This window comes from Miscanthus floridulus, chromosome 3 (genome assembly GCF_019320115.1).
Source record: "Miscanthus floridulus cultivar M001 chromosome 3, ASM1932011v1, whole genome shotgun sequence".
NCBI classification, from domain to species: domain Eukaryota; kingdom Viridiplantae; phylum Streptophyta; class Magnoliopsida; order Poales; family Poaceae; genus Miscanthus; species Miscanthus floridulus.
Window position 1 is genome coordinate 48,318,670 of NC_089582.1, and position 25,708 is coordinate 48,344,377.

General features: G+C 44.8%; 2 protein-coding genes across 2 annotated transcripts in view; both read left to right on the forward strand.

The window, feature by feature from the left end:
• Window positions 1-338: 338 nt before the first annotated feature.
• On the forward strand, window positions 339-2,394 carry LOC136543693 (homeobox-leucine zipper protein HOX16-like). Its single transcript, XM_066536074.1, has 3 exons — window positions 339-611; window positions 1,983-2,207; window positions 2,356-2,394. The coding sequence occupies exons 1-3, from the start codon at window positions 339-341 to the stop codon at window positions 2,392-2,394; spliced, it is 537 nt and encodes a 178-aa protein (XP_066392171.1).
• A 5,303-nt stretch (window positions 2,395-7,697) lies between these two features.
• LOC136543694 (putative disease resistance RPP13-like protein 1) overlaps window positions 7,698-25,708 on the forward strand; it is a 35,540-nt gene continuing 17,529 nt past the window's right edge. The window contains exons 1-2 of the mRNA XM_066536075.1: window positions 7,698-7,766; window positions 16,735-19,314. Of these exons, the coding sequence (XP_066392172.1) occupies window positions 7,698-7,766; window positions 16,735-19,314 (2,649 nt within the window). The remainder of the gene's footprint in view (window positions 7,767-16,734; window positions 19,315-25,708) is intronic.

The window sequence follows — 25,708 nt, forward strand, 5'->3', positions numbered from 1 at the left end:
TGGGCGCGGGGCGGGTCCACGCGCCAGGACTCCCAAACCAGGAAAACTAAACAGAAGGATGGAATGGCATGGAGGACAAAAAAAAAAGTTTAGACAAGTGGCATATGTGACCACTCCAACTTTTTAATGGCTTAGAGATAATTAGAAACTTTTATAACGGCACATATGTAAAAGCCCCCTTCGTCAACGCTTGCGGTAGGCGATAGCTATCAGGTGTCAGGCAAATCCCTCCTCGCTCCCACACTCAAGCGACGTCGCACCAACAACTGATTCTCCAATAATCCAATCTCCAAACCATTGAGTTCTCGCGCGGCATCCAGATCCGGCAATGGACAACCATGGAGAGAAGACCATACACGCTGCGAGATGCACTGCTTCACTTCGCAGTCAAGTCCAAGAAGCTCGCGTCGCCGCTGCTGGAGCCATTCGGGCGGGCGTCCCAGCCAGCCTCCGTCGACGACGACGAGCTGACGGCACTCAAGTCCAAACTGCGGCGGATCCACGCCACGCTCCGCGACGACGAGAGCCTGTCCGTCACCGACCGCTCCGTCCAGCTGTGGCTAGCCGAGCTCGGTGACCTGGAGCACCGGGCCGACACTACCGGAGACTGTGTAGTTACCGAGTGCCCCGACAATTACCGAGTGTCAAAAGTCGAGGCACTCGGAAAACATTACTTACCGAGTGCCAACACTCGGAAAACACAAACACCCGGTAGTAGACCGCTTTACCGAGTCCGCACACTCGGTAACTTCAGACACTCGGTAAAACTACAATTTTACCGAAGGGGCACACTCGGTAAAAACAGACACTCGGTATTGAGGTGCCACGTCACCTAGTATACCAACCGTGCGCCAAACGGCGTCACGGCATGACATGTTTACCGAGTGTAGAAGTATTTGCACTCGGTAATAATAAAGTTTTACCAAGTGTAAGTGCACAACACTCGGCAAACACTATCTTTTACCGAGTGTATTGGCGCAACACTCGGTAAAATCCAACCAAATTTCTTGTTTTTCCCTTCATTCTTTTTCCTCTATCCACATATGATATTTAGTACTCCATTCCAAAATATGGTGTTTATTTCGATTTATTTACTATATTTCACAAAATTTTCATTCTTTATGATAATTAGGTACATATCGTGTAAATTTAATTGTAATAATTAAAATCGAACTCGATAAATCACGAGATTGGAAGAATTAACATTGAAGCATACATCTATGTTATAGAAAAATTTTCATAACGTTTCGGACGTATTTTTACATTCGTCGCTGCCGAACCGGTACATCTCCCAAAGAGACGCTAAACATTCACAATGACGAGTAGGATTTCTTTTAAGAGTGAAATTCAACATTATGATTTGAACTTGGAATTTTTTAGATAGTAAATAGATGACATGAAATAGTTCATGTGAAAGTTTGGTGAATTTTAGGATTAAATTGGCATTTTTTTCATTTTTGTTTTGCATGAAATAATGGATACTTTTACCGAGTGTGCCTCAAACACTCGGTAAAGGTTAGCCACGGCCCACCTGTATGTTTACCGAGTGCCGTAGATCTGGGCACTCGGTAAACATGTACCAGGCCCACATGTTATTGGGCTGCGGTAATTCTGTTTACCGAGTGCCGTAGATCTGGGCACTCGGTAAACATGTACCAGGCCCACATGTAATTGGGCTGCGGTGCTTGAGTTTACCGAGTGCCGTATATCTAGGCACTCGGTAAACAGAGGCATTCACTTAGCCGTTTCTCCCTCGAATCGTGCAGACACACACACACCACACGCCCGCGCATCCCCGCCGCACCGCCGCCGTCCCCCGCGCCGGCGCCTCCCCGCCATCCCCCGCACTTGCGCCCGCGCCTCCCGCGCCCGCGCGCTCCACGTCGACGCCGGCGCCTCCCCGCCGTCGCCGGCGCCTCCCCACCGCCGCGGCCGCCTCCTCCCCTCCACGCCGTCGCCTCCTCCCCTCCACGCCGTCGCAGAACCGGCGCGCGCGGTGGAAGATGAAGCAGCTGGAGAAGGACTACGACGCGCTGAAGCGCCAGCTCGACGCCGTCAAGGCCGACAACGACGCCCTCCTCTCCCACAACAAGAAGCTCCAGGCCGACAACGACGCCCTCCTCCCCTCCACCACCGCCGCCACCGGGTGGTCCCCCACAGCCGCCGCCACCGGGAAAGGAAGGGCTGCAACCTCATCCATTGCCGAGGTTTGTTGCTAATCTATCTTCTCAGATTGCAATTTCAGTTTTTCATGCATACCGGTAAATGCCAATTTCAGTTTCATGTAGCATCATTGTTTGTTCAGCTGGGCATGTTTAGGGCAAATTTGTTTTGCTCTTTTGTGCTATTATGCAGCCTTTGCCAATTGCAGCAAGATCTAATTGTAGGCTGTAGCTTCAAAATAAATGTTTTCAAAGAGTTACCACAATAGTACAGCCTCCAATTGTGACTGACACTAGTAGGTCACTTATTAGCACATTTTCAAAGTGACTAACACTAGTAGGTCACTTATTAGCACATTTAGGAATGAAGCAAATTTGAAGGTAGACAATTGATAGTGTATTAGCAAAATGGAATATTCAAATATACACCGACTTTTCAAATGTAAGGTGACTTCCAAAGCAACTCTTCTAGTACATATATAGTCGTGTCACTTTCATTGTGACTGACTCTAGTATGTCACCTAGCACATTTTGGAATTGAGCAATTCTAAAGATATACAGGTTGTGTCACATTCATAGTGACTAACCTCCTCAAAATGCAAACCTGGCCGGGCTCCTTCCGCATAGCTGCTGTCCATGCACTGGGCAGTGGACAGACTACCTGTATTGAGTAGTGTTGTGATTTGTCCAGTTGCATGTAGGTGCTAACACTGAAGTTTTATAGGAGTATAGCAGTGTCGATAACAAGCATGGGGGATAAGGATCCATCGAGATATGGGGACAAACTGTGGGATGATGTGCTTGTTTTTGCAATCACCTATGGGCCGTGCAGTGCAGCACCCTGTTGCAGACAATGCACAATTCGATTTGCCGCTGCTGCCCTTGCTATCACGTGTCCTAGCTGGCGAGAGCTACAGAGTAGGCGAGTGGGTCATTGCCTAAGCAATATATGTGCCATTTTTTTTACCATCTGCCTAAGGATACCGTCTCGTCACCATATCTTTGATATCTAAATTCAAAATTAAGCAATATATATGTGCCAGCCAGGGTGGAGGAGGAGGGCATGCACAGACTGAGGGTGGAGGGCGTGCCCAGGGAGGAGGAGGAGGACGACGACGAGGGCGTGCCCAGGGAGGTGGAGCCCAGGATGGAGGAGGAGCCCAGGGTGGAGGAGGAGGACGGCGACGACAAGGGCGTCGAGAGCCGACACCTCCTCCACAGGACGACGACCACGAGTTCGTAGCGGCCACGGAGGAGGATGAGGAGGAGGAGGAGACTAGGGAGGAGATAGCGGAGGCGGTGGAGGAGGCACGGAGGGAGGATGCTTCCGAGCGGGTTGAGCGCGAGGAGGATGCCGACTTGGTGTCAGAGGAAAATAGGGTGCCTACGGTTTGGCTGTGAGGGTCGTCGCGCCTCCCAGACTTACCCATACAGAGACGGCCAGTGATTCGACCATCCGGAACTAAGTAAGTAATTTTTGCATGTTAACACTAATTCACAGGTTTTTAAGTTATAACAGAAACTAATATTCAATCTCAATAACTTTGTGCAGGGATTGGGAAATGGTGATCCCAGGGAGTCACTCTCGCCGAGTAAACGGGATCCTGGGTCTTCTGTGCAGGGCAAACTACCCCGGGATGGTGAGGATCGATGGTGTTGTGCAGCCCGCCATGAAGTGGTCCCACTGGCACGCCGCCAGCGATCAGACTGATCGAGCTGGCAAGTGTTATAACAGCAAGGCCGACCGGGTGATGAAAGAGCTGTGGGTACGTGTTCATCGCACTATGCTGGTAATAACATCACATTAATTGTATATTACTGACTGTATTTGCTTGTAGGATTACTACACCTTGGCGGAGGGAGTACGTAGGGAGGACGCGGATGACGTGGTGAACAGAGTCTGTGTTCACCGAGTGCAGGACCTCTTCCACGAGACAAAGCTCCTATGCAGAAGAATTTACCATGCCCACAGAGGAAACAGAGTCACCAGAGCGCAGGCAGTGCACCTGCCCCTAACTAAGGAGCAATACTTGACGGTAAACATGAGATTACATCGTCTGTGATTAATTGCACTAAAATTGATTTATGATTTGTCATGTGCTCGTGTACGTGCAGGTGCCTCCTGCTTGGTGTGCGGGGATGGACAACTGCTGGGAGGCCATTGTGGACACGTGGTTGAGTGAGGAGTACGAGCAATATCACGCCGTACGCTCACGTTGCCGTGCGATGATGCAGGGTTCCTCGCACAAACAAGGGTCCACTACCCTCAAGGAATATGCAGCCAGATATGTATGCGGATTTCATTTCGTTGTTGCTACGCTAACTTCTAAATGCATAATATCTTATTGTTGTGCTTCTTCCTGTAGACGCGGTTCCACCCCGGCCAGGAGTGCGCCTCGTTCAAGGCATATGCCTTGGCACACAAGGGCAAGGCAAAGGACCCCGACCTCGTCTACAACCCGGAGGACCCGCTGAAAGGTCCTTGTTTGGTTTTGGTAATTGAGTGACAACTTAGGTGGACTAATTGTGTTTATGTGAGATACACAGGTGATTAGTCCACAGGTACATGTGTGTGAGCAACATATGCCATGGAGGTGAAAATGGCTTGGAGATGTTGCAAAGCTCACACATGTGATGATGAAGGAGCTTAAATGCACATGAGACATGACATTGAGTCATGTGATCAAGGTGGAGAAGATCAAGACAAGACTTGGCTTGATGGACCAGTTGCAAGCGTGAAGGGCAAGTCGAAGGCTTTGGAGTGATGGACCGCGTGGCGGTGAAGCTTGATCAAGACTTGGCGCCGATGGACGATGGCAACGGTGAAGAGCAAGTAGAGTCAAGATCGATGAACCAATATGATCATGTGATGATATGAAGTGGATCATATCATTGTTGATCGTGTTGGTGCATGTGTTGCATCGACATTGAAGGAGATGGAATGGAATGCGCAAGGCAAAGGTATAACCTAGGGCATTTCATTTCACCGGTCATAGGTGTGTAGAGAAGTTTATGACCGGGTTTAGGATAGATGGCCGTACTATCAAGAGGGGCAAACTTGTTTGCATATCGGTCATCTAGTGCCACTCGAGTGATCTAACTTTGCATTGTCGCTAGGATCGAGTGGCGTGGCAAGTTGAGTGGCTAACATCCTTTGGGAAATGATTGTGAAAATGCTAACACACATACGCATGGTGATGTACACTTGGTGGTGTTGGCACATTTACAAAGGAGGTGGTGTTTGCAGGGTTGAGATGGGTGTTGGGTCCCTCTCTCCCTCCCGCCGAGCTTGCGAGGTGGGATTCGGCGCTTTCGGGAAAATGGAATGCCTATTTTCTATTATGCCGGATGCAAACTCTTGGTGGTTAGCACATTGGTGCAAGGGTGAAGAAGTTAGAAGTGAAAACGAGTTGGTCGCGAAGATGCTGGCGTCGGTCAACTGACCGGACGCTGGATCTGATTGCACCGGACGCTGACTGCCTGCGTCCGGTCGCGCTGACGTGAAGTGTAGCAGTAGCTGGAGAGTGACCGGACGCTGGCTGCGTCCGATCGCGTTCGACCGGACGCGTCCGATCATGCTCGGGAGCTTACTGGAAACGACCGGACGCTGAGGGTCCAGCGTCCGGTCAGTTGAAGTGCTGCGTCCGGTCGGCAGATGACCGTTGGGATCGGAAGATGACCGTTGAACGCAGGGGACATGTGGCGAGTATCGCGTGACCGGACGCTGAGGTCCAGCGTCCGGTCGATCGGACCGGAGCGTCCGGTCGGCCCGAGTTTTGCCCAGTGAAGGGGTAACGGCTCTATTTGCCCATGGGGTTATAAATAGAGGCCATGGCCGGCCTTGGGCCTGAAGCTGAGCACACTAGAGCCTTGGTGGCTTGTGTAGTAGTGCTTGGGAGCCCTCCATCTCACACATACATGATAGTGTTCATCCGATAGTGTGAGAGAGCGATTCTAGTGCGATTGCATCGTGAGGTTGCATCGAGTGGCACTAGGTGATCGTGTTGCAAGCCGGTGGTGCTTGTTACTCTTGGAGGTTGCCACCTCCTAGACGGCTTGGTGGTGGTCTCCGTCGAAGCCCACAAGAAGATTGTGCGGAGCTCCGGAGAAGAGCTTGTGAGGGGCATTGTGCTCGCCCCGCGGGAGCCGCGAAGAGCAACTCTAGTAAAGCGTGTCATTGAGCTACCCTCACTCAAGGGGTAGGTTGTGCGGCACCCTATTGAGGGTTTGGCGAGTGATGCCAATCAGCGCGTGAACCACCAAGTGAGCGGTCGACACAATGGGGACTAGCGTGTTGGCAAACACGTGAACCTCGGGAGAAAAATCATCGTGTCAACCTTGTTCTTCCCGTTGGTTTGCATCCCCATTACACAAGCTTGCTATTACTTTTATACATATTAAGCTTGTGTTGTTGCTTTAGTAATTAGATAGCTTGTGTAGCTTGCTAATTACCTTCTTGCTTGTGTAGCATAGAAGTAGCTCCCTTGCGTGGCTAATTTGGTTTTAGTAACCTTGTTAGTCACATTGCTTAGTTTGTGTAACTAAGTATTTGCGTTCTCTAATTAGGCATTGGTTGCCTTGTTATTGAGCATTGCTAGTAAGCTTAGTTAGCTTTGTGCTTTTGCTTACTAGCATGTGTAGGAGCTCTCTTGTCGCTTAAAGTACTAGTGGCATAGGTTTGTGTAACCTTGCTCCTAGAATTGTTTAGGAGAGCTCTAGCTAGCCCGGCACCTTTGTTGCATAATTGTTATCTTTGCAAGGTGCTAGTGAACATATATAGTGGGGTATAGTCTTGGCTAGACCGATAGTTTTAATTCCGCATTTGTATCGGTTAGCCGACGCGATTAAGTTTTAGAAAAGACTATTCACCCCCCCTCTAGTCGCCATCTCGACCCTTCAATTGGTATCGGAGCCCGGTCTCTCATTTGTGGTCTTCACCGACCCGAGAGGATGGCGGCTTATGGGCTAGATGTTGATTGTCCATACATTTTTGATGGCACACACTTTACACGATGGAAAAATTGGATGATATGCAATTTTAAGTTTATTTGCCCTCAAATGTGGTGGATGGTAGATGTAGGCTTTTCTCATGTGTTAGATGAAGATAATCTAACTCAAGCACAAGAGAAATGCCTAGATCTCGACATTCATGCTACTAACATCATGTATAGATCTTTGCATGATTGCATATTTGGAAAGATCATGAACATGAAGACCGCCCATGAGATTTGGAGTTATCTCAATGAGAAGTATGGGACGGTCTCCGATGATGATGATGAGCCCAAGGAGGAGGCACATGAGTGTGTTGAGCATAACCACAATTTGGTGATTGTGGAAGATTGCTCCACCTCATTGTCAAGTGAGAATGATGATGATCAATCCACTACAAGTTCACTTGACAAGGTTAATGATGATGCCACAAGTGTTGCAAGTGAAGATGCTACCCCATGCACACTTGATGGTAATGATGGTTCATGTTCAAGCCATGATGATAATGCTACTACAAGCTCTCCATCTACATCACCACATTGCTTCATGTCACAAGGTGACACCAAGGTATCAAATGGTAATGTGGTTGATCATGTTGAGTCATATGATGACCTTGTTAGTAGACTTGCTAGCATGACCATGTCTTTAGAAAATGAGAAAGCTAAAACAATGAAATTAGAAAATGAAAACTCATTTCTAAAGAACTCTTGTGAAGAACATAAGAAATTACTTAATGCTTATAAATCTTCACTTGATGAGCTTAAATTGAATCATGAGACACTACTTGCATCTCATGATGAATTATTAGAAAAACAAGCTTCTCTCATTAAAATATTTACAAAGAAACTTAAAAATAATGAGAACTCATCACATGGGTCAAAAGATCAATTGCAAAATGTTGCTAAACCTTGTGATGTAGAAAAGAAGCATGTATCCACCTCTTGTGATGATTTATTAGATATGCCATGCTCTTCACATATAGATGCTTGTTCTACTTCTATGTCTTGTATGACTAACATTTTGAAGGAGAACAATGAGCTCAAAAATGAAGTGAAGAAATTGAGCAACAAGTTAGAGAGGTGCTACAACTCTCAAGTCACCTTTGAGCATATGTTGAAAACTCAAAGAAACTATGGTGACAAGTGTGGCCTTGGCTTCAAGAACAAGATGACAAAGGGCGAAATGAAGAGAGAAAGAAAGATGAAGAAGCTACAACAAAGAAAGCTCTCTCACACCATGTGCTACCGGTGTCATGAAGCGGGACACTTTGCAAATGGTTGCTCTAACATCGAGAAGCTCAAGTTGAAGAAAGAAGAAGAGAGGCTAAAGCATGTCAAGTGCTTCAAGTGCGGCACTTGGGGTCATCTTACCTCGATGTGCCCAACCAAGGAATTGGTGAAGCAACAAGTGAAGCCTCAACCAAAGCCACAAGTTGAGCAAGAGAAGATACCCCAAGAGCAAATCAAGATCAACCAACATGATGGTGATGATTTGATGATCAAGAAGAAGAAAACAAGAAGGGGTGGAAAGGCAAGGCATCCAATGCAAACTCAAGATGCCAAGATGATGAGCAAGATTGAAGATGACAAGAAAATCAATGCTCACATCAAGTGCTTCAAGTGTGGAAGTATGGGACACTTTGCCTCTAAGTGTCCTAACAAGCTTGAGAAGAAGGCTCAAGCAATCCATGAGAGGCAAGGCAATGAGAAGCACCACATGAGCAAAGAAGAGAAGGCTCAAGCAAAGAGAAAGTGCTACTCATGCCGGGAAAGGGGACACATGGCACATTCATGTCCCCTAGGTAAAATTTCTAAGCCTATTTCAATTGATGATCATGATATGCTTAGAAAGGATGAAAATGGTACCTCTATGATTGCCATTGTAAAACATCCCGCTACTCATACTAAGGCTATGCCTAAGTATGTTGCTCCTAACTTGAGAGGACCCAAACTTGTTTGGGTACCATTAAAAGGTGGATGAATGTGTGTAGGTACCATTAGCATTGGAGGCTTGATTCAATTGTCTTCATAATGATCATCATATGTTGAATCAAGATATAAAGCTAAGTGCACATCCAATCCCAATGCCATGACAAATTGAATGAAGTCCAAATGTGCTACAACATACAAGTGTAAATTTCAAGTTGTTGGTGATTCATTGGATATATTTGATGACTTGCAAATAATTGAGTTGAAGCTTGCTAGTTGGATGATCATGAGCTAACCAAGGTATATCTCTTGTTGATCATTTCATTTGGGTGCATATGAGATGATTGAATTGGATAAATATGCAATGTTGCTTGCTATGAGATGTTTGAATGGATAATTGCTTAGTAATCAAGTTTGGATTGATTTGTGTTGGATAAGTTCATAAGATGACATTTAGTAAGTGGTTTGAATGGATATATGTCTTATGGAAGTATTCAAACAAGTTAGTATCAAGTTTGATTCATATTTGATGGAGTATAGCTCAATTGTTGAAATCTGTCCTATAATTGAGAATCCGAGCTAGCTGTGATCTTAGCCATGGTTGAGTGATCAAATCTTATTGGATTGGCATGAAAATTGGTATACATGCTCTAGACTTATGGTATGAGATGCTGTACAAATTTCATGGAAATTGGATAAGAAATGCTTCGGTTTTGGAGTAGTTCTTGTCAGCTATAGTGCAGCAGTTTTCAGCATGTAGCAGTGGTGGAAGAATTAAAATTTGGCAGTTCATATGAGATCAAATGAAGCTAAAATTTTTATGCCTGCTAGATAACTTAGTGAAGCTCATCTCCACCAAATTTCGTGGTATTTGGATTTGTACTTTGAGAAATATGCTTACTTCTTTGGAGAGTACAAAATCTGCCAGAAAAGTGACAAGTATTGGATTGATCTAGAGTCACTTTGATTGAAAGGTCCTCAAGTTGGAAACATGTTTTACAAGTGTTTGAGGCACCTAAGTTTTGTTTTGAAATGATCTAGAAGCATGACAAGATATGAGTACAAGGCCATTTGATTGAGGAGTGTACTTTGCACACTTGTGGTACTCAAATTGGAAGATCAAGATCAAACTCAAGATGAAGTTGAAGTTTAAGTTCTAGTGACTATTGAAAATCATTTGATAGAAAGAAAAGAACTTAAGCAAGAAGAAAGAAAAGGACTTAAAGAAGGAATCAAGTTTACTCATCAAGATGAGTCCATCACTTGGATCAATCAATCAAATCATTTTAAGTGAGTATCAAGAATGGTTCTTGGAGAGAGGTCATTTCTCCCTAGTGTAGGGGCTTGCCGCCTATGTGTAGGTAAACCAAGTGTGGTACTTGGAAGGCTAACATGGAAGTGGTGATCCGAGGAACATTTGAGATGCTTAATTGAAGCAATCAAAAGGATTGATCAAGAAAAGCAAGCAACACCCAAAAGAGAGGTAGTCATGATATTTCAAGTGGTATTCTCAAATTGACACTCTCATGCAAGCAAAAGATCAAAATATAAAGCAAGTCAACCACAACAAGAAAGTGCATTTGATCATGCTTCATAGGATCATGCATTACAAATGAAATGTTTTAAATTCATAAGTGATATTCATGTCATATGGGTGAAGAATGAGATTCAAATTGGTATCCATTGGTCTTCACCAAGCTTATAATTGGACTTCACATTGCTATTGGAGAAATGAATTGGAATCTATGTGACTATCCTCTACTCCAACATAGCAAAGGTATCATTGAAATGTGCATGATCATTTCATCCCTTACTAGTATGCGGTTAGTGCATATAGTACATGCTTCATAGGATCATGCATTACAAATGAAATGTTTTAAATTCATAGCCTACCACTATTGCTTGAATGATTACTTGATCTAAGTGGTTAGTATATGAATTTGTTCATGAGCTAGTGAACTCAAGTACTTGACTTAATTTGGATTGCTAATAAGTGACAAGTACAACATTGACAAGATAACCCTTAAAAGAGGTGTGAAGAAGCTTGTCATTGGTTCAAACCGGACTTGGAAGCTTAGGCAAAACAATTTAGTTCAAGTCAATCATAGAAGCTCATGATAGTGATAAGAGTACAAGCACAAGACAACAATGCAAATGGATATCTAGTTTGTATGTTTCAACTCACAAGTGATATCCTATAAGTGGTACTCATGAAGATAGCAAATGTTCAAGAAATGGTCTTTATTGATAAATCAAACAAGTGGTTCCATACTAGAAGATTCTTTCAAATGGTATTCACTTTCTACAAATGGTATCTATACATAGTAGACGATGGTTCCACAAGTGATCCTCAACTTTAAGTGATCATCAAATAAAGAATGCATCCCTCACCTACAAGAGCTTAAGTGAAATAAAATGGATGACCCATACATAGATTGATAAGATACAAGTAGTACAAGTTGTAAATTCTAAATGGTATCTACATGTGGTGTCATTCCAATATTCAAGTAATGTCCATCAAAAATGTAAAATTCTTAGTCTCAACCATCTACCCCAAAATGCATACCTTTGCATCAATAAGAAGCACACCTTTTATGGAAATTGATGACAAAGGGGGAGAGATTGTACAAAGATATGAAGCTTGATTGAATGGGGGAGAGAATGTACAATGGAAGAGATGAGATACAAAAGAAATAGAGGGTGGACATGGACAAAGAGGGAGCAACATTGGAGAAATGAATGGATCACAAGTCTTGGATAAGAGAAGCACACAAGTAGGGGGAGCAAGCTCATGAACTTTGATTGATTGCATTTGATATGTGCATAATCATGTGCTTGCTTGCATTGCATAAGCTTTTAAATTCAATATGCATGCTTGTGTGGTGTATGCTAGTTGTAGAACTTGGATGATGATTTGATAACTAGCATGCATAGGATGATAGCTAGACACTTGGTATGCTTTTCAAGTAATGCTAGTACCTTGCTTTTAATGTTGATCTCACAAGGTATCTAGTGCTTTTATTTCCAAGTGATATCTAGCTAACCATGGTGCTAAGGATGAACTCAAAGGTGCAACTCCGATTGGTACACGCTTCAAAGGTTTATTCTAATACACCTTAGCATCATTTTGTAGTATTTACTCTCCCACAATTTAAATCTATGCATATGTGCAAGCTTCAAATTAAATACTCTAGCACATATGTAGGGGGAGCTAATACTACCATTTCGGGTTTATGGTACTTGTCCAAAATCATTTTGACATGGTAAAATTGCTTGGGCAAGCAACATGAATCCAAAAGAGCTTAATTTATATATCTTTGTAGAGTTGTCATCAATTACCAAAAAGGGGCCCGCTGAAAGGTCCTTGTTTGGTTTTGGTAATTGAGTGACAACTTAGGTGGACTAATTGTGTTTATGTGAGATACACAGGTGATTAGTCCACAGGTACATGTGTGTGAGCAACATATGCCATGGAGGTGAAAATGGCTTGGAGATGTTGCAAAGCTCACACATGTGATGATGAAGGAGCTTAAATGCACATGAGACATGACATTGAGTCATGTGATCAAGGTGGAGAAGATCAAGACAAGACTTGGCTTGATGGACCGGTTGCAAGCGTGAAGGGCAAGTCGAAGGCTTTGGAGTGATGGACCGCGTGGCGGTGAAGCTTGAGCAAGACTTGGCGCCGATGGACGATGGCAACGGTGAAGAGCAAGTAGAGTCAAGATCGATGAACCAATATGATCATGTGATGATATGAAGTGGATCATATCATTGTTGATCGTGTTGGTGCATGTGTTGCATCGACATTGAAGGAGATGGAATGGAATGCGCAAGGCAAAGGTATAACCTAGGGCATTTCATTTCACCGGTCATAGGTGTGTAGAGAAGTTTATGACCGGGTTTAGGATAGATGGCCGTACTATCAAGAGGGGCAAACTTGTTTGCATATCGGTCATCTAGTGCCACTCGAGTGATCTAACTTTGCATTGTCGCTAGGATCGAGTGGCGTGGCAAGTTGAGTGGCTAACATCCTTTGGGAAATGATTGTGAAAATGCTAACACACATACGCATGGTGATGTACACTTGGTGGTGTTGGCACATTTACAAAGGAGGTGGTGTTTGCAGGGTTGAGATGGGTGTTGGGTCCCTCTCTCCCTCCCGCCGAGCTTGCGAGGTGGGATTCGGCGCTTTCGGGAAAATGGAATGCCTATTTTCTATTATGCCGGATGCAAACTCTTGGTGGTTAGCACATTGGTGCAAGGGTGAAGAAGTTAGAAGTGAAAACGAGTTGGTCGCGAAGATGCTGGCGTCGGTCAACTGACCGGACGCTGGATCTGATTGCACCGGACGCTGACTGCCTGCGTCCGGTCGCGCTGATGTGAAGTGTAGCAGTAGCTGGAGAGTGACCGGACGCTGGCTGCGTCCGATCGCGTTCGACCGGACGCGTCCGATCATGCTCGGGAGCTTACTGGAAACGACCGGACGCTGAGGGTCCAGCGTCCGGTCAGTTGAAGTGCTGCGTCCGGTCGGCAGATGACCGTTGGGATCGGAAGATGACCGTTGAACGCAGGGGACACGTGGCGAGTATCGCGTGACCGGACGCTGAGGTCCAGCGTCCGGTCGATCGGACCGGAGCGTCCGGTCGGCTCGAGTTTTGCCCAGTGAAGGGGTAACGGCTCTATTTGCCCATGGGGTTATAAATAGAGGCCATGGCCGGCCTTGGGCCTGAAGCTGAGCACACTAGAGCCTTGGTGGCTTGTGTAGTAGTGCTTGGGAGCCCTCCATCTCACACATACATGATAGTGTTCATCCGATAGTGTGAGAGAGCGATTCTAGTGCGATTGCATCGTGAGGTTGCATCGAGTGGCACTAGGTGATCGTGTTGCAAGCCGGTGGTGCTTGTTACTCTTGGAGGTTGCCACCTCCTAGACGGCTTGGTGGTGGTCTCCGTCGAAGCCCACAAGAAGATTGTGCGGAGCTCCGGAGAAGAGCTTGTGAGGGGCATTGTGCTCGCCCCGCGGGAGCCGCGAAGAGCAACTCTAGTAAAGCGTGTCATTGAGCTACCCTCACTCAAGGGGTAGGTTGTGCGGCACCCTATTGAGGGTTTGGCGAGTGATGCCAATCAGCGCGTGAACCACCAAGTGAGCGGTCGACACAATGGGGACTAGCGTGTTGGCAAACACGTGAACCTCGGGAGAAAAATCATCGTGTCAACCTTGTTCTTCCCGTTGGTTTGCATCCCCATTACACAAGCTTGCTATTACTTTTATACATATTAAGCTTGTGTTGTTGCTTTAGTAATTAGATAGCTTGTGTAGCTTGCTAATTACCTTCTTGCTTGTGTAGCATAGAAGTAGCTCCCTTGCGTGGCTAATTTGGTTTTAGTAACCTTGTTAGTCACATTGCTTAGTTTGTGTAACTAAGTATTTGCGTTCTCTAATTAGGCATTGGTTGCCTTGTTATTGAGCATTGCTAGTAAGCTTAGTTAGCTTTGTGCTTTTGCTTACTAGCATGTGTAGGAGCTCCCTTGTCGCTTAAAGTACTAGTGGCATAGGTTTGTGTAACCTTGCTCCTAGAATTGTTTAGGAGAGCTCTAGCTAGCCCGGCACCTTTGTTGCATAATTGTTATCTTTGCAAGGTGCTAGTGAACATATATAGTGGGGTATAGTCTTGGCTAGACCGATAGTTTTAATTCCGCATTTGTATCGGTTAGCCGACGCGATTAAGTTTTAGAAAAGACTATTCACCCCCCCTCTAGTCGCCATCTCGACCCTTCACCCGCCCGAGGCATACAGTAACCTGAGCGTGCACAGTCGCCTCAGCGAGTACACGGCGATGGCGAGAGAGATCCATGGGCCAGAATTTCATCCGAGCACCGCTGACCTTGAGGGTGACATCGTCATGAGGTTGGGACCAGGTAAGCCACACGGGAGGTACTATATGGGCAACAGCACCATAGACACGGCCAACACTCAGACACTCGCCCAGATTAGAGCCCGGAGCACGAGTTCGAGCCCGGCCATACGCCCACGCTCACAGCCCCAGGTGGTAGCACTCCAGGTTAGTTCTGTTGCATTCGTTGTCCATTCATTTTCTACCCGTTCTTTATTTGCATTCTAACTATGTGATAAATAATTGTAGGCCCAGATTGAAGCCCTGCAGGAGTCACAGCAGGCCTCACAGAGCCAGTTTTAGGCCCTCCAGCTATCGCACCAGGCCGAGTTGGCACAGGAGAGGGCGCGAGTGCAGGCCCAGCTTGAGGCATTCCAGCAGTCGTAGAAGGCCTGGTACGAGTACATGGCCAGCTTTTCTCAGAGCATGGGCCAGCCTCCACCGCCTCCGCCGCCGCCGATGATACCGTTGGTGCCTCCACCTCCGCGCGACGGCACTCCTGTGAGTCACTCTTCATCTTGAAAGGCTTTTTCAGTTCAGATTGTGCTACAGTCAACACTATCATGTTAGAACCTAGAAGAGAGTAGGATACATACATGTATAAGTTAGATTATTAGTAATATTGTTCAGACCTTGAAAGGCATCATGTTAGGTTCTACATGAGTACATAGGTGTTTGCCCAATTCATGTTCAGTCTACTCGACCATGTGTGACGATATCTTGCACATAGAGGAGAACTAAACAGCAACTAACTTGATATGTGTTATCTATTATATGCCTATATATTGATGTCACTGTTAACTGGTCTTTCGAAGGAATATTTGAATTTGGCATACTACCTTATGATTAATTGACAAATATGTTTATTTTCTTTTGCTCCCTCATTCCAGGGACCCTCTACAGCTGGATCGAACAACGATCAAGACTTGGACTTGTCTCCGTTTCTCGGTAGGGCTCCGACCATGTGACAGGACCATGTTTCACTTGTTTGTATGTTGAACTTAGAAGTGGGTTGAACTTTGTGGACTTTGGACATGTTGATGGTGTTTGTGGACTTTGCATTGTGCTTGTGACATTTGTTGTAGCTATATGTTGGTTATAATGAGTGGATGTGACATTTGTGGACATATATGTGATATATATTGTCTATCTGTTGGTAACTGTGATATTCTGTTATAATTGTTGTTAATTGTGGCTGGATATGCACTGAAACAAACAAAAAAAATACTGTGGACAAGTTTTACCGAGTGTAACACTCGGTAATGGTGATTTTTACCGAGTGTTACACTCGGTAAAACAGAGAACAGAACCAAATTGGTTCTGATTCTGTTAATTTTGTCGAGTGTGCCATTTTTTACCGAGTGCCACGACCCCACTCGGATATATGTGCCATTTTTTACTGAGTGGAACACTCGGTAAACTATATTAGGAAAAAAATATTTGCGGAATTGTTTTAATCATGAAAATGGTTATCTGTTTACCGAGTGCTATGTCTAACACTCGGTAAACGACGCCGTTAACGGCAAGCTTGGGGACTGACGACCGTCACGTCGTAGTTGTTTACCGAGTGCCGGCGTAGCACTCGGTAAAATTCATTCTCCGAGTGCCCCGTTAGTTGACACTCGGTAAACTAACTTTACCGAGTCGTTGTTTACCGAGTCATGTTTACCGAGTGTGGCACTCGGTAAAAAATTTACCGAGTGTTTATCCATATTTGCCGAGTGTTTATCACACTCGGTAATTAATCAGTATCCCGTAGTGCGAGGACGTGGTCGAGGAGCTGGAGTACGAGTCCCGCCGCTCGGCTAAACTGGAGGAGCTCAAGCAAGACTTGCTCTACGCCGCCACGACGGGGAAGCGGCGCCAGGAGGTGGCGCTGCTGTTGGCGCCCGCGCCCGCGAGGCGGCTCCGCCGCAAGATCGACGGCATATGGGCGAGGTACGAAGAGATCGCGTCGGACAGGAAGAAGCTCCGGTTGAGGCCCGGCGACGGCGCGCCCCGGCCCGCGGCGTGCCCGCTCGTGCCAAGCAGCGCGCTTCCCCGTACCGAGCGCCTCCACGGGCGGCAGCGCGACATCGACAGGGTCGCCGCGCTGGTTCGCGGGGAGCCGGAAGGCGGGAGGAGCTATGCCGTCGTGCCCATCGTTGGGATGGCCGGCGTTGGCAAGACGGCTCTGATGCAGCATGTCTGCGGCATGGAGGCCGTGAGGTCGTGCTTCGAACTGTCACACTGGATTTGGGTCTCCCAGGAGTTTGACGTCGTCAGCGTCACCCGCAAGATCGTTGAGGCGGTCACTAGAACACGCCCGGAGTGCAGCGAGCTGAGCACGCTTCATGAGCTCATAGTCGAGCACCTTGCGGGGAAGAGGTGCTTGATCATTCTCGACGACGTGTGGGATGACAATCCCAGCCACTGGAACAGCCTGACGGCCCCGAGCCGCTGCGCGCCAGGGAGCACGGCTGCCGTGACGACGAGAAGCAATAAGGTTGCCAGGATGGTGAGCACCAAGGTGTATCATCTCAAATGCTTGTCAGATGAAGACTGTTGGCTTGTATGCCAGCGACGGGCACTGCCGAATAGCGATGCCAACGTCAACCAAGAACTTGTAGAGATCGGTGAGAAGATCGCGAAGAAATGTCAGGGCTTGCCATTGGCGGCAGAGGCAGCCGGTAGCGCCCTGAGCACTTCAACCAACTGGAAGCACTGGGATGAAGTCCTGAATAACGACTTGTGGGCTGATAATGATGTGAAGAACCTGGTACTGCCGGTGCTGAAGGTGAGCTACGATCACCTGTCCATGCCGCTGAAGCGCAGCTTTGCCTTTTGTTCATTGTTTTCAAAGGGCTTCGCCTTCGACAAAGATCTTCTAGTCCAGCTGTGGACTGTGCAGGGTTTTGTGGATGCTGAAGGATACTGCAGCCTTGAAGCGACCGCCAATGGCTACTTCAATGACTTGGTATCAAGGTGCTTCTTCCACCCTTCCCCATCTCATGCTATCAGCGAAGAGAAGTATGTTATGCATGACCTGTACCAGGAGCTTGCTCAGTTTGTTTCAGGCAATGAATGTAGGATGATACAGCTCCCTAATTCAATGAAAATAGATGAGAGCCCTCGGCATTTGTCCTTTGTTGATGAGGAGTCTCATTCTGTCCAAGAAATAAACTTGAACTCATTTTGTGGTCATCGTGATCTGCGAACCTTCCTGTTCATTGCAAGAACAGAACAAAACCACGAGGAGATGGCCTTCAGAACAAAGATTCCTTCCGAGCTGATCACGGATTTTGAATGCTTAAGAGCTTTAGATTTGAGCAACTCCAATATCATGGAGTTACCGAAATCCATTGGAAGGCTGATACACCTAAGGTTCCTTGGTCTGGACAACACCGCAATTAAGATGTTGCCTGAGTCAATTTGTGCGCTTTTCCACTTGCAGATAATTAAGCTTAACCATTGTTCTTCCCTTACTCAGTTGCCTCAAGGCATCAACCTCCTATTTAATTTAAGGTGCCTAGAGATTCCATATTCAGACATAAAGATGCCTTCGGGGATTGGAGAGTTGATTAGGCTGCAGAGACTACCTTTTTTTGTCATTGGGAATGAGCCTGCTGGATGTAGCATAGCAGACCTGAACGAATTGGTAAACCTTGAAGGACATCTTCACATCACAGGTCTAAACAACCTGGATGTTGCACAAGCTTCCACCGCCAACCTTTGGAACAAGTTGGGGATTCAAAAGCTAACACTTGAATGGTCCGAACTTACAAATTTTAACCAGTCCCTTTGTGATCCGCAGGGAAACGCAGTGGGCTGCATGTCAGACAGTCAGCAACCTGGAATCAGTGCTACAGCAGATCAGGTTTTAAAGTGCCTCAAGCCACATTCAAATCTGGAGGATCTCAGCATCAAGGGTTATAACGGATCGTTTTCTTCGTCATGGTTAGGATGGCTGCCCTTGGACAGATTAGCTTCTATTGAACTGAAAGACTGTCATAATTGCAAAGAAGTACCGCCCCTTGGCTGCCTACCATCACTGAAACACATTTTGATACAATCACTGCCAAGCGTGAAGCTAATTGGTCCAGAGTTCTTTGGCAATGTTGGAGATACCACTTCTAACAGTAGGAGCAGAATCTGCAATGTGTTTCCTTCACTGGAGTCACTAAAGTTCAGGAACATGGAAGCTTGGGAGGAATGGCTCGGTGTCAAGAGTGAGCACTTCCCCAATCTTAAATATTTCAGCATCGCCAGATGCAGCAAACTGAAGCTGTTGCCCAAGTTCACTTCAGAACCAAAGCTGAAAATACAGTACTGTGACCTGCTGCAAATGCCTTTGTGTCAGGTATCATTTGAAACTTAAATGACTGTCATAAGCTAAGGATACACATGCTTCAATTTTCATATTCCATATGTTCTATATGGACATATCATTATTTTGTTGAGCTTTCTACAAATTGTTTCTCTTCACTTCATTACCAAAGAACGTATATGTTTCATTCCTAAAACAGCGTATGTCTCCTACATGTTTCATGCTTTAGAGTAACATAAGCATATGGAATGGCCCCTTAGGGTTTCCGATTGAGGCTTATTTGGATCTAGTGGATCTAAATCACAACAACAACAATAACAAGCCTTTAAGTCCCAAACAAGTTGGGGTAGGCTAGAGTTGAAACCCAGCAGAAGCAATTAAGGTTCAGGCACGTGAATAGCTGTTTTCCAAGCACTCCTATCTAAGGCTAAGTCTTTGGGTATATTTCATCCTTTCAAGTCTACTTTTATTACCTCTACCCAAGTCAACTTCGGTCTTCCTCTGTCTCTCTTCACGTTACTATCTTGGTTTAGGATTTCACTATGCACCGGTGCCTCTGGAGGTCTCCGTTGGATATGTCCAAACCATCTCAACCAGTGTTGGACAAGCTTTTCTTTAATTGGTGCTACCCCTAATCTATCACGCATATCATTGTTCCGAACTCGATCCCTTCTTGTATGACCGCAAATCCAACGCAACATACGCATTTCCGCGACACTTATCTGTTGAACATGTCTTTTCGTAGGCCAACATTCTGCACCATACAACATAGCAGGTCTAATCGCCGTCCTATAAAACTTGTCTTTTAGCTTCTGTGTTACCCTTTTGTCACATAGGACACCAGATGTTTGGCGCCACTTTATCCACCCTGCTTTGATTCTATGGCTAACATCTTCATCAATATCCTCGTCTTTCTGTAGCATTGATCCTAAATATCAAAAGGTATCCTTCCTAGGCACTGTAAGGAAAATGGACCCTAGGCCCATTTACTTTGAAGTTTGGTGTTTGATGACCAACACAATCAAATTGGACTAATGAATTTGTAAGTAATTATTTTGTAGTTCAATAAGGTGCAAGACGTGACTTGGACGAATGCGACATGATGATCCCACGATCAATACCATAAGCAAGACCCTAGAAGCACAAGAGAAGACCCAAGATATCAAGAAAAGTCAAAGCACGAAGATGGGAATCAAGCCGGACGCAAGATCGCAAAGAAACGAGCTCGGCAGAGGTGACCGGACGTGGCCCTATAAGGATTGGACGCATCCGATCAGTTGCTCGGCAGCAGCAAGCGTCAGCAGCAACGATCGGACGCTGAGCGAAGCAGTGACCGGACGCACAGATGACACTGTTCTTCGTCACAACAATGCTTTCAGAGTGACCGGACGCAACGGCACTGGATGACCGGACGCACGAAGTGTAGCGTCCGATCGAGTCCTGAGAGGTTCCAGAGCGGCGCCAGCACGACCGGACGCGTCCGATCGAGTGAGACCGGACTCGGCCCAGAGTACGATCAACGCACGCGCTCCAACGGTCGGGACGACCGGACGCATCCGATCAGGACGACAACAACGTTCGGTCAGTAGCAGAAAGCTAGGTTTCGCCCTCAACGGCTACTTTCTCTATGGGGCTTATAAATAGAACCCCCAACCGGCCATTTGAGATTAGTAGATCTGAGAAAACATACCAAGGATGTTGATACACCATTTTAGTGATCTTCACTTGCATAGTGCTTAGTGATTCATTAGGTGATTAGCGTATGTGCTTTGCGAAGTGCTTAGGTTGATTAGACCACCGCTTATGCGCTTGCTCTAGGTTTAGGCCTAGCATCTAGTGAGGTTTGCATACTTTTGCATACTTTTATCACTCGGTGCTTGTGCACACCATTGTTGTACATCGGAGGGGCTTGTAGTCTTGCGAGATCACACCAACTGCGTTTGTGGTGTGGTCACCACGGTGTACCGAAAGAAACAAGGCCCGTGGCGGTTCGGCTGGAAGCTTGATAGTGAAGACGGTGGGGAGCGGTCCAGGAGAGGCTTGCCGAAAGGCACACCGGAGACCCACTTACGCGTGGGGAAGGTCCGGAGCTATCCACGGAGTTACCTAACCAGGAGCTTGGCCCTGACGAGGGATTCCTTGTGAGGGGCTCTAACGAGGACTAGGGGGAAGGTTGCGCGCTTCTCAATACCTCGATAAAAATACCGGAGTCGTCGACGGGAGTTTGCATATCTCTACCTTACTCTTTAGCTTCCATATTTACGTTGCAATCTTAGTTTGTGCTTTACTTTCCTACCTTAGTGATAGGCTAGTTGATAGGTTTGGAACCTAGGTTGCATAACTCCTTTTTGCGGTAGAGATAGCAACACACCTAGCAAAACCGTAGTTGCACATTTAGATAATTTATCTTTTACATATGTTTTGAATATGTGACATTAGAGGCCATAGTTTAGAGTAGATTTTTAAGTTGCCTAATTCACCCCCTCCTCTTAGGCGTCACGGTCCCTTACAAGTGGTATCAGAGCCAGTTGGCTCAATTTGGATCTTTGGTTTTACCGTCGTTGAGCCGACGCTATTTAGAGTGATTGTGATGGATACCTCTAGGCCTCCACACTTTGACGGCACTAACTTCCCCTACTATAAAGCTAGAATGGCTTGTCACCTTGAGACTGTAGATTTAGGTGTTTGGAGAGTCACTCGTGACGGGATGAAACCCATTAAGAATCCCGATAAACCCACAAAGAGTGAAGAAAAAGAAATTCATTTCAATGCTAGAGCTAAAAATTGCTTGTTTGAATCTTTTAGCATGGATGTGTTTAACCAAGTGTTCACATTAAATACGGCATATGAAATTTGGTTAAAACTCCAAGAGCTCCATGACGGCATAGCTAATGTCCGCGAGCAAAAACATTGCCTGGCTCAACAAAGTTATGATTCTTTTGAAATGAATGATGATGAGCTTGTTCGTGATATGTATTCTTGTTTGAATTTAATTATCAATGAGCTCAATTCTATAGGATTAACAAAGCTAGGTGATGTAGACATCGTGAGGAAGATCATCTCCGTACTACCATAAAAGAAATATGCAAGCATCATCACCATCCTTCATAACATGGAGGACTTGAGCACCATGACCCCGGCCATAGTCATTGATAAGATAGTGGCATTTGAAATGTCACGCAAGATGGGTCAAGAAGAAGCCTCTTTATCAAGCAAAGGCAAAGCTCTTGCATGTAGTGAGAAAAAAAAAGTTGAGACAAGCTCAAGCTTAAGCTCCTCAAGTGAAGATAAAGAAGAAGATGAGGATGACGATGATGAAGATTCAAGTGATGATGATCAATCTTCCTCCTCCATCTCTGACCTTGATGAAGAATCAATCAAACTTATCAACAAGGTGGAGAAGATGATCCAAAGGCTCAATGTCAAGGGTGTGTTCATCCAAATTGAATATTTCATCTTCACCAATTAAAGAAATGAGCAAAGAAAGAATTGATACTATGGATGCGATGAGTTGGGGCACTTTGTGGAAGTTTGTCCAAACAAGTCCACACCCAAGACAAAGAAGAAGGTGTGCAAGACCAAAGCCCTCACATCAATAAGGTCATGGGATGATTCTTCAAGTGAAGAAGAAGACCACCATAAGAGGCGAGGGCACAAGCACTTATCATCAAGCACCTCACGTGTGTGCCTTATGGCACGAGATAACAAAATGCCTAAAATTATGCAAGAAAATCTTAACTTTGCTAAAGTTTGCACCAGTCAACAAAAGAAGCTTGAAAAATTAAAGGAAAAACTAGATAGCTCACAACAAACTTATGCTACTTTGCTTGAACAATATGAAACTTTTACCAATCTTAATATGAAGTTATCTACTAAAATTGAGCAACTTGAGACTAGTGCAAACACAAATGCATGCACAATCAATGATGAGCAACTTGTAAAGAAAAATAAAAAATTAAAGGAAAAGTTAGCTAGCTCATAAGATGCTTATAAAAGTTTGCTTGCTAAAATGTAAACCATGTGCAAACATTGTGATGGGACAACTAATAAAGTTACTAATTTTGAAGCCGTTGGTACAACCTCCACCAAGACATCTAAAAAGAAAAGTTCTATCTTTAACATGTCTAAAAAAGATGCCTCAACTTCTTGCAATGATTTATGTTTAGACTCACCTTTGTGCAACCAAGTTTGTGTAGAGAAAGTTGTTGTAGATACATGTATACAAGAGGTTGCAATGGAGAATGAGCAACTCAAGCAAGAAGTGGCTCGCCTCACCAAGGACTTGACTCAAGAGAAAGGCAAGATAAAACAAGCCTAGCTTTATCAAGATAACACCGTTAAAGGAGTGAAGAAGCTTAATGAAGGACAAACCGTGGTTTGCTATGTATGCCATAAGGAAAGTCACAAGTGTTATGAGTGCAAGGTGAAGAATGGGGGAGGAGCAAAGAAGAAAGAGAAAAAGCAAACAAGCAAGCTCACCAACATCTACACCAATAAGGTGGACAATACTTGTTAAAGAAGAAGAAAAATGACAAGGTGGTGGCCATCAAGGTGAACAAGCAAGCCAACAATGGGGTCAAACGCTTTTTGATGCCAAAGGAGATCATTCCCAACATGAAGAGCACCAAGAAGGTTTGGATCCCGAAAGGGAAGTGAGAAGTCCAATGGACTTTGGGAATTTGAAGACTTGGCAAAGTATGGATGCATTTCATGTGGTGCATCATTTTGGACAAAGTCATTGTCAAGTGGGTTAGTGAATACTATGATTCTAAATTTCCTTTATCATATTAGGTAACTAGATGTATTTTCTTTCAATTTGTATTTCCTACAAGTGGTATTACTTACAATTGGTATCTTTTAGCATCTAGTTGCTTTTAATGCCTAGGTTTGCATTTGCATGCTTATATCTTTTGTCATGCATACACTAGGTAAATCTTATGGTAGGCTTGCTCAGTTTCACTTCTAACCCTTGGAGCAAACCTAAATGGTTTAAATTGTTTAGGAGCACGACACATAGCTTGTTTTATAATGTTTATCTAATATGTGTCAAAGTCCAAATTGTAGATAATTTCTCCTGAATATCACATTCAAAAAAGATTCTCACATTCATGTGATGTCATCTTTAAAGTGGTATTGTTGATTCTAAAATCAATGTGGATGTCTCCTACAAGTATTCCATACTTGTGTGTATAAATTTAGGGAAGGTTACTCTACAAGTTGGATGCTTTGAGACTAACACATTTTTATGCTTATCATGTGTGTAATAGTCTCATTGCAAGGAAAATAGAGTCTCCGGAGTTAAGCATCATACTTCAAATATACACCACCTATTGCAAGTGGTAGAAATCAAATTGATTTCCACATGTGGTATTTCTAAACCGATATCATCATGTTGTATTTTGATATTTATATGCTTTCTCCATGCATTATATAGATTAAACTCTCTTGAGCATCAATTTGCCAATTATGCATAAATTTCATTCTGTATTATATGTATGCATATATTTAGGGGGAGCTTAGTCTATGTAACGTAAGAGTCAAATTTTATGACCTATTCCACTCCACAAACAAAGGATCACAAAGTTTGACCCTCCCTTGTGCTACTAATGTCTTTCTTTTCGGTGGTTGATTCCAAAGGGGGAGAATTTTGAGAACCAAAAGCAAGCACTAATTTATAGGACCAAAAGTAAGATTATAACAATTTACAAGTGATAATGGTCTACAAGTTGTAATGGTCCGAGAAAGGAAGGATAGTTGATTATGGATTAGTCTATGGGGAGAATTTGTAGGATCAAAAGTAAGGCTTAAATCCATAATGCCACATGGGGACATTTGCAAGGACAAGATAACTTTCCAAGTATCTTTTAGTCTTACAAGTGGTATCTTTTTAGCATCATATAACCTTCCCTTTGCATTACATCCTAGCAAGTAGATAGTTTTTAAATTTCAAAATTTTATTTTTTGTTTGCTTTGGTCGTGTTGTCATCAATCACCAAAAAGGGGAAGATTGTAAGGAAAATGGACCTTAGGCCCATTTACATTGGATTTTGGTGTTTGATGACCAACACAACCAAATTAGACTAATGAATTTGCTAGTGATTGTTTTGTAGTCCAATAGGGTGCAAGACGTGACTTAGACGAAGGCGTGAAGGGACCGTGACGCCTAAGAGGGGGGTGAATTAGGCAACTTAAAAATTCTAACTCTAAACTATGGCCTCTTTTTCTAACCCTAGCAAAACCTATGCAATAAATAAACTATTTAGATATGCAACTATGGTTTTGCTAGTGTGTTGCTATCTCTACCGCAAACGTAGTAAAGTCATCAATGTAAATGCGAAAGCTAAAGAGCAAGGTAGAGATATGCAAACTCCCGTCGACGACTCCGGTATTTTTACTGAGGTATCGAGAAGCGCACAAGCTTCCCTCT

Bases quoted from the DNA above. Each gene is read 5' to 3' on its own strand.
- LOC136543693 (XM_066536074.1), top strand. From the start codon at position 339: ATGGAGAGAAGACCATACACGCTGCGAGATGCACTGCTTCACTTCGCA. The intron at 612-1,982 runs GTAGTTACCGAG...ACGCCGTCGCAG, and splicing joins CCGACACTACCGGAGACTGT to AACCGGCGCGCGCGGTGGAA. The intron at 2,208-2,355 runs GTTTGTTGCTAA...GCTATTATGCAG, and splicing joins CAACCTCATCCATTGCCGAG to CCTTTGCCAATTGCAGCAAG.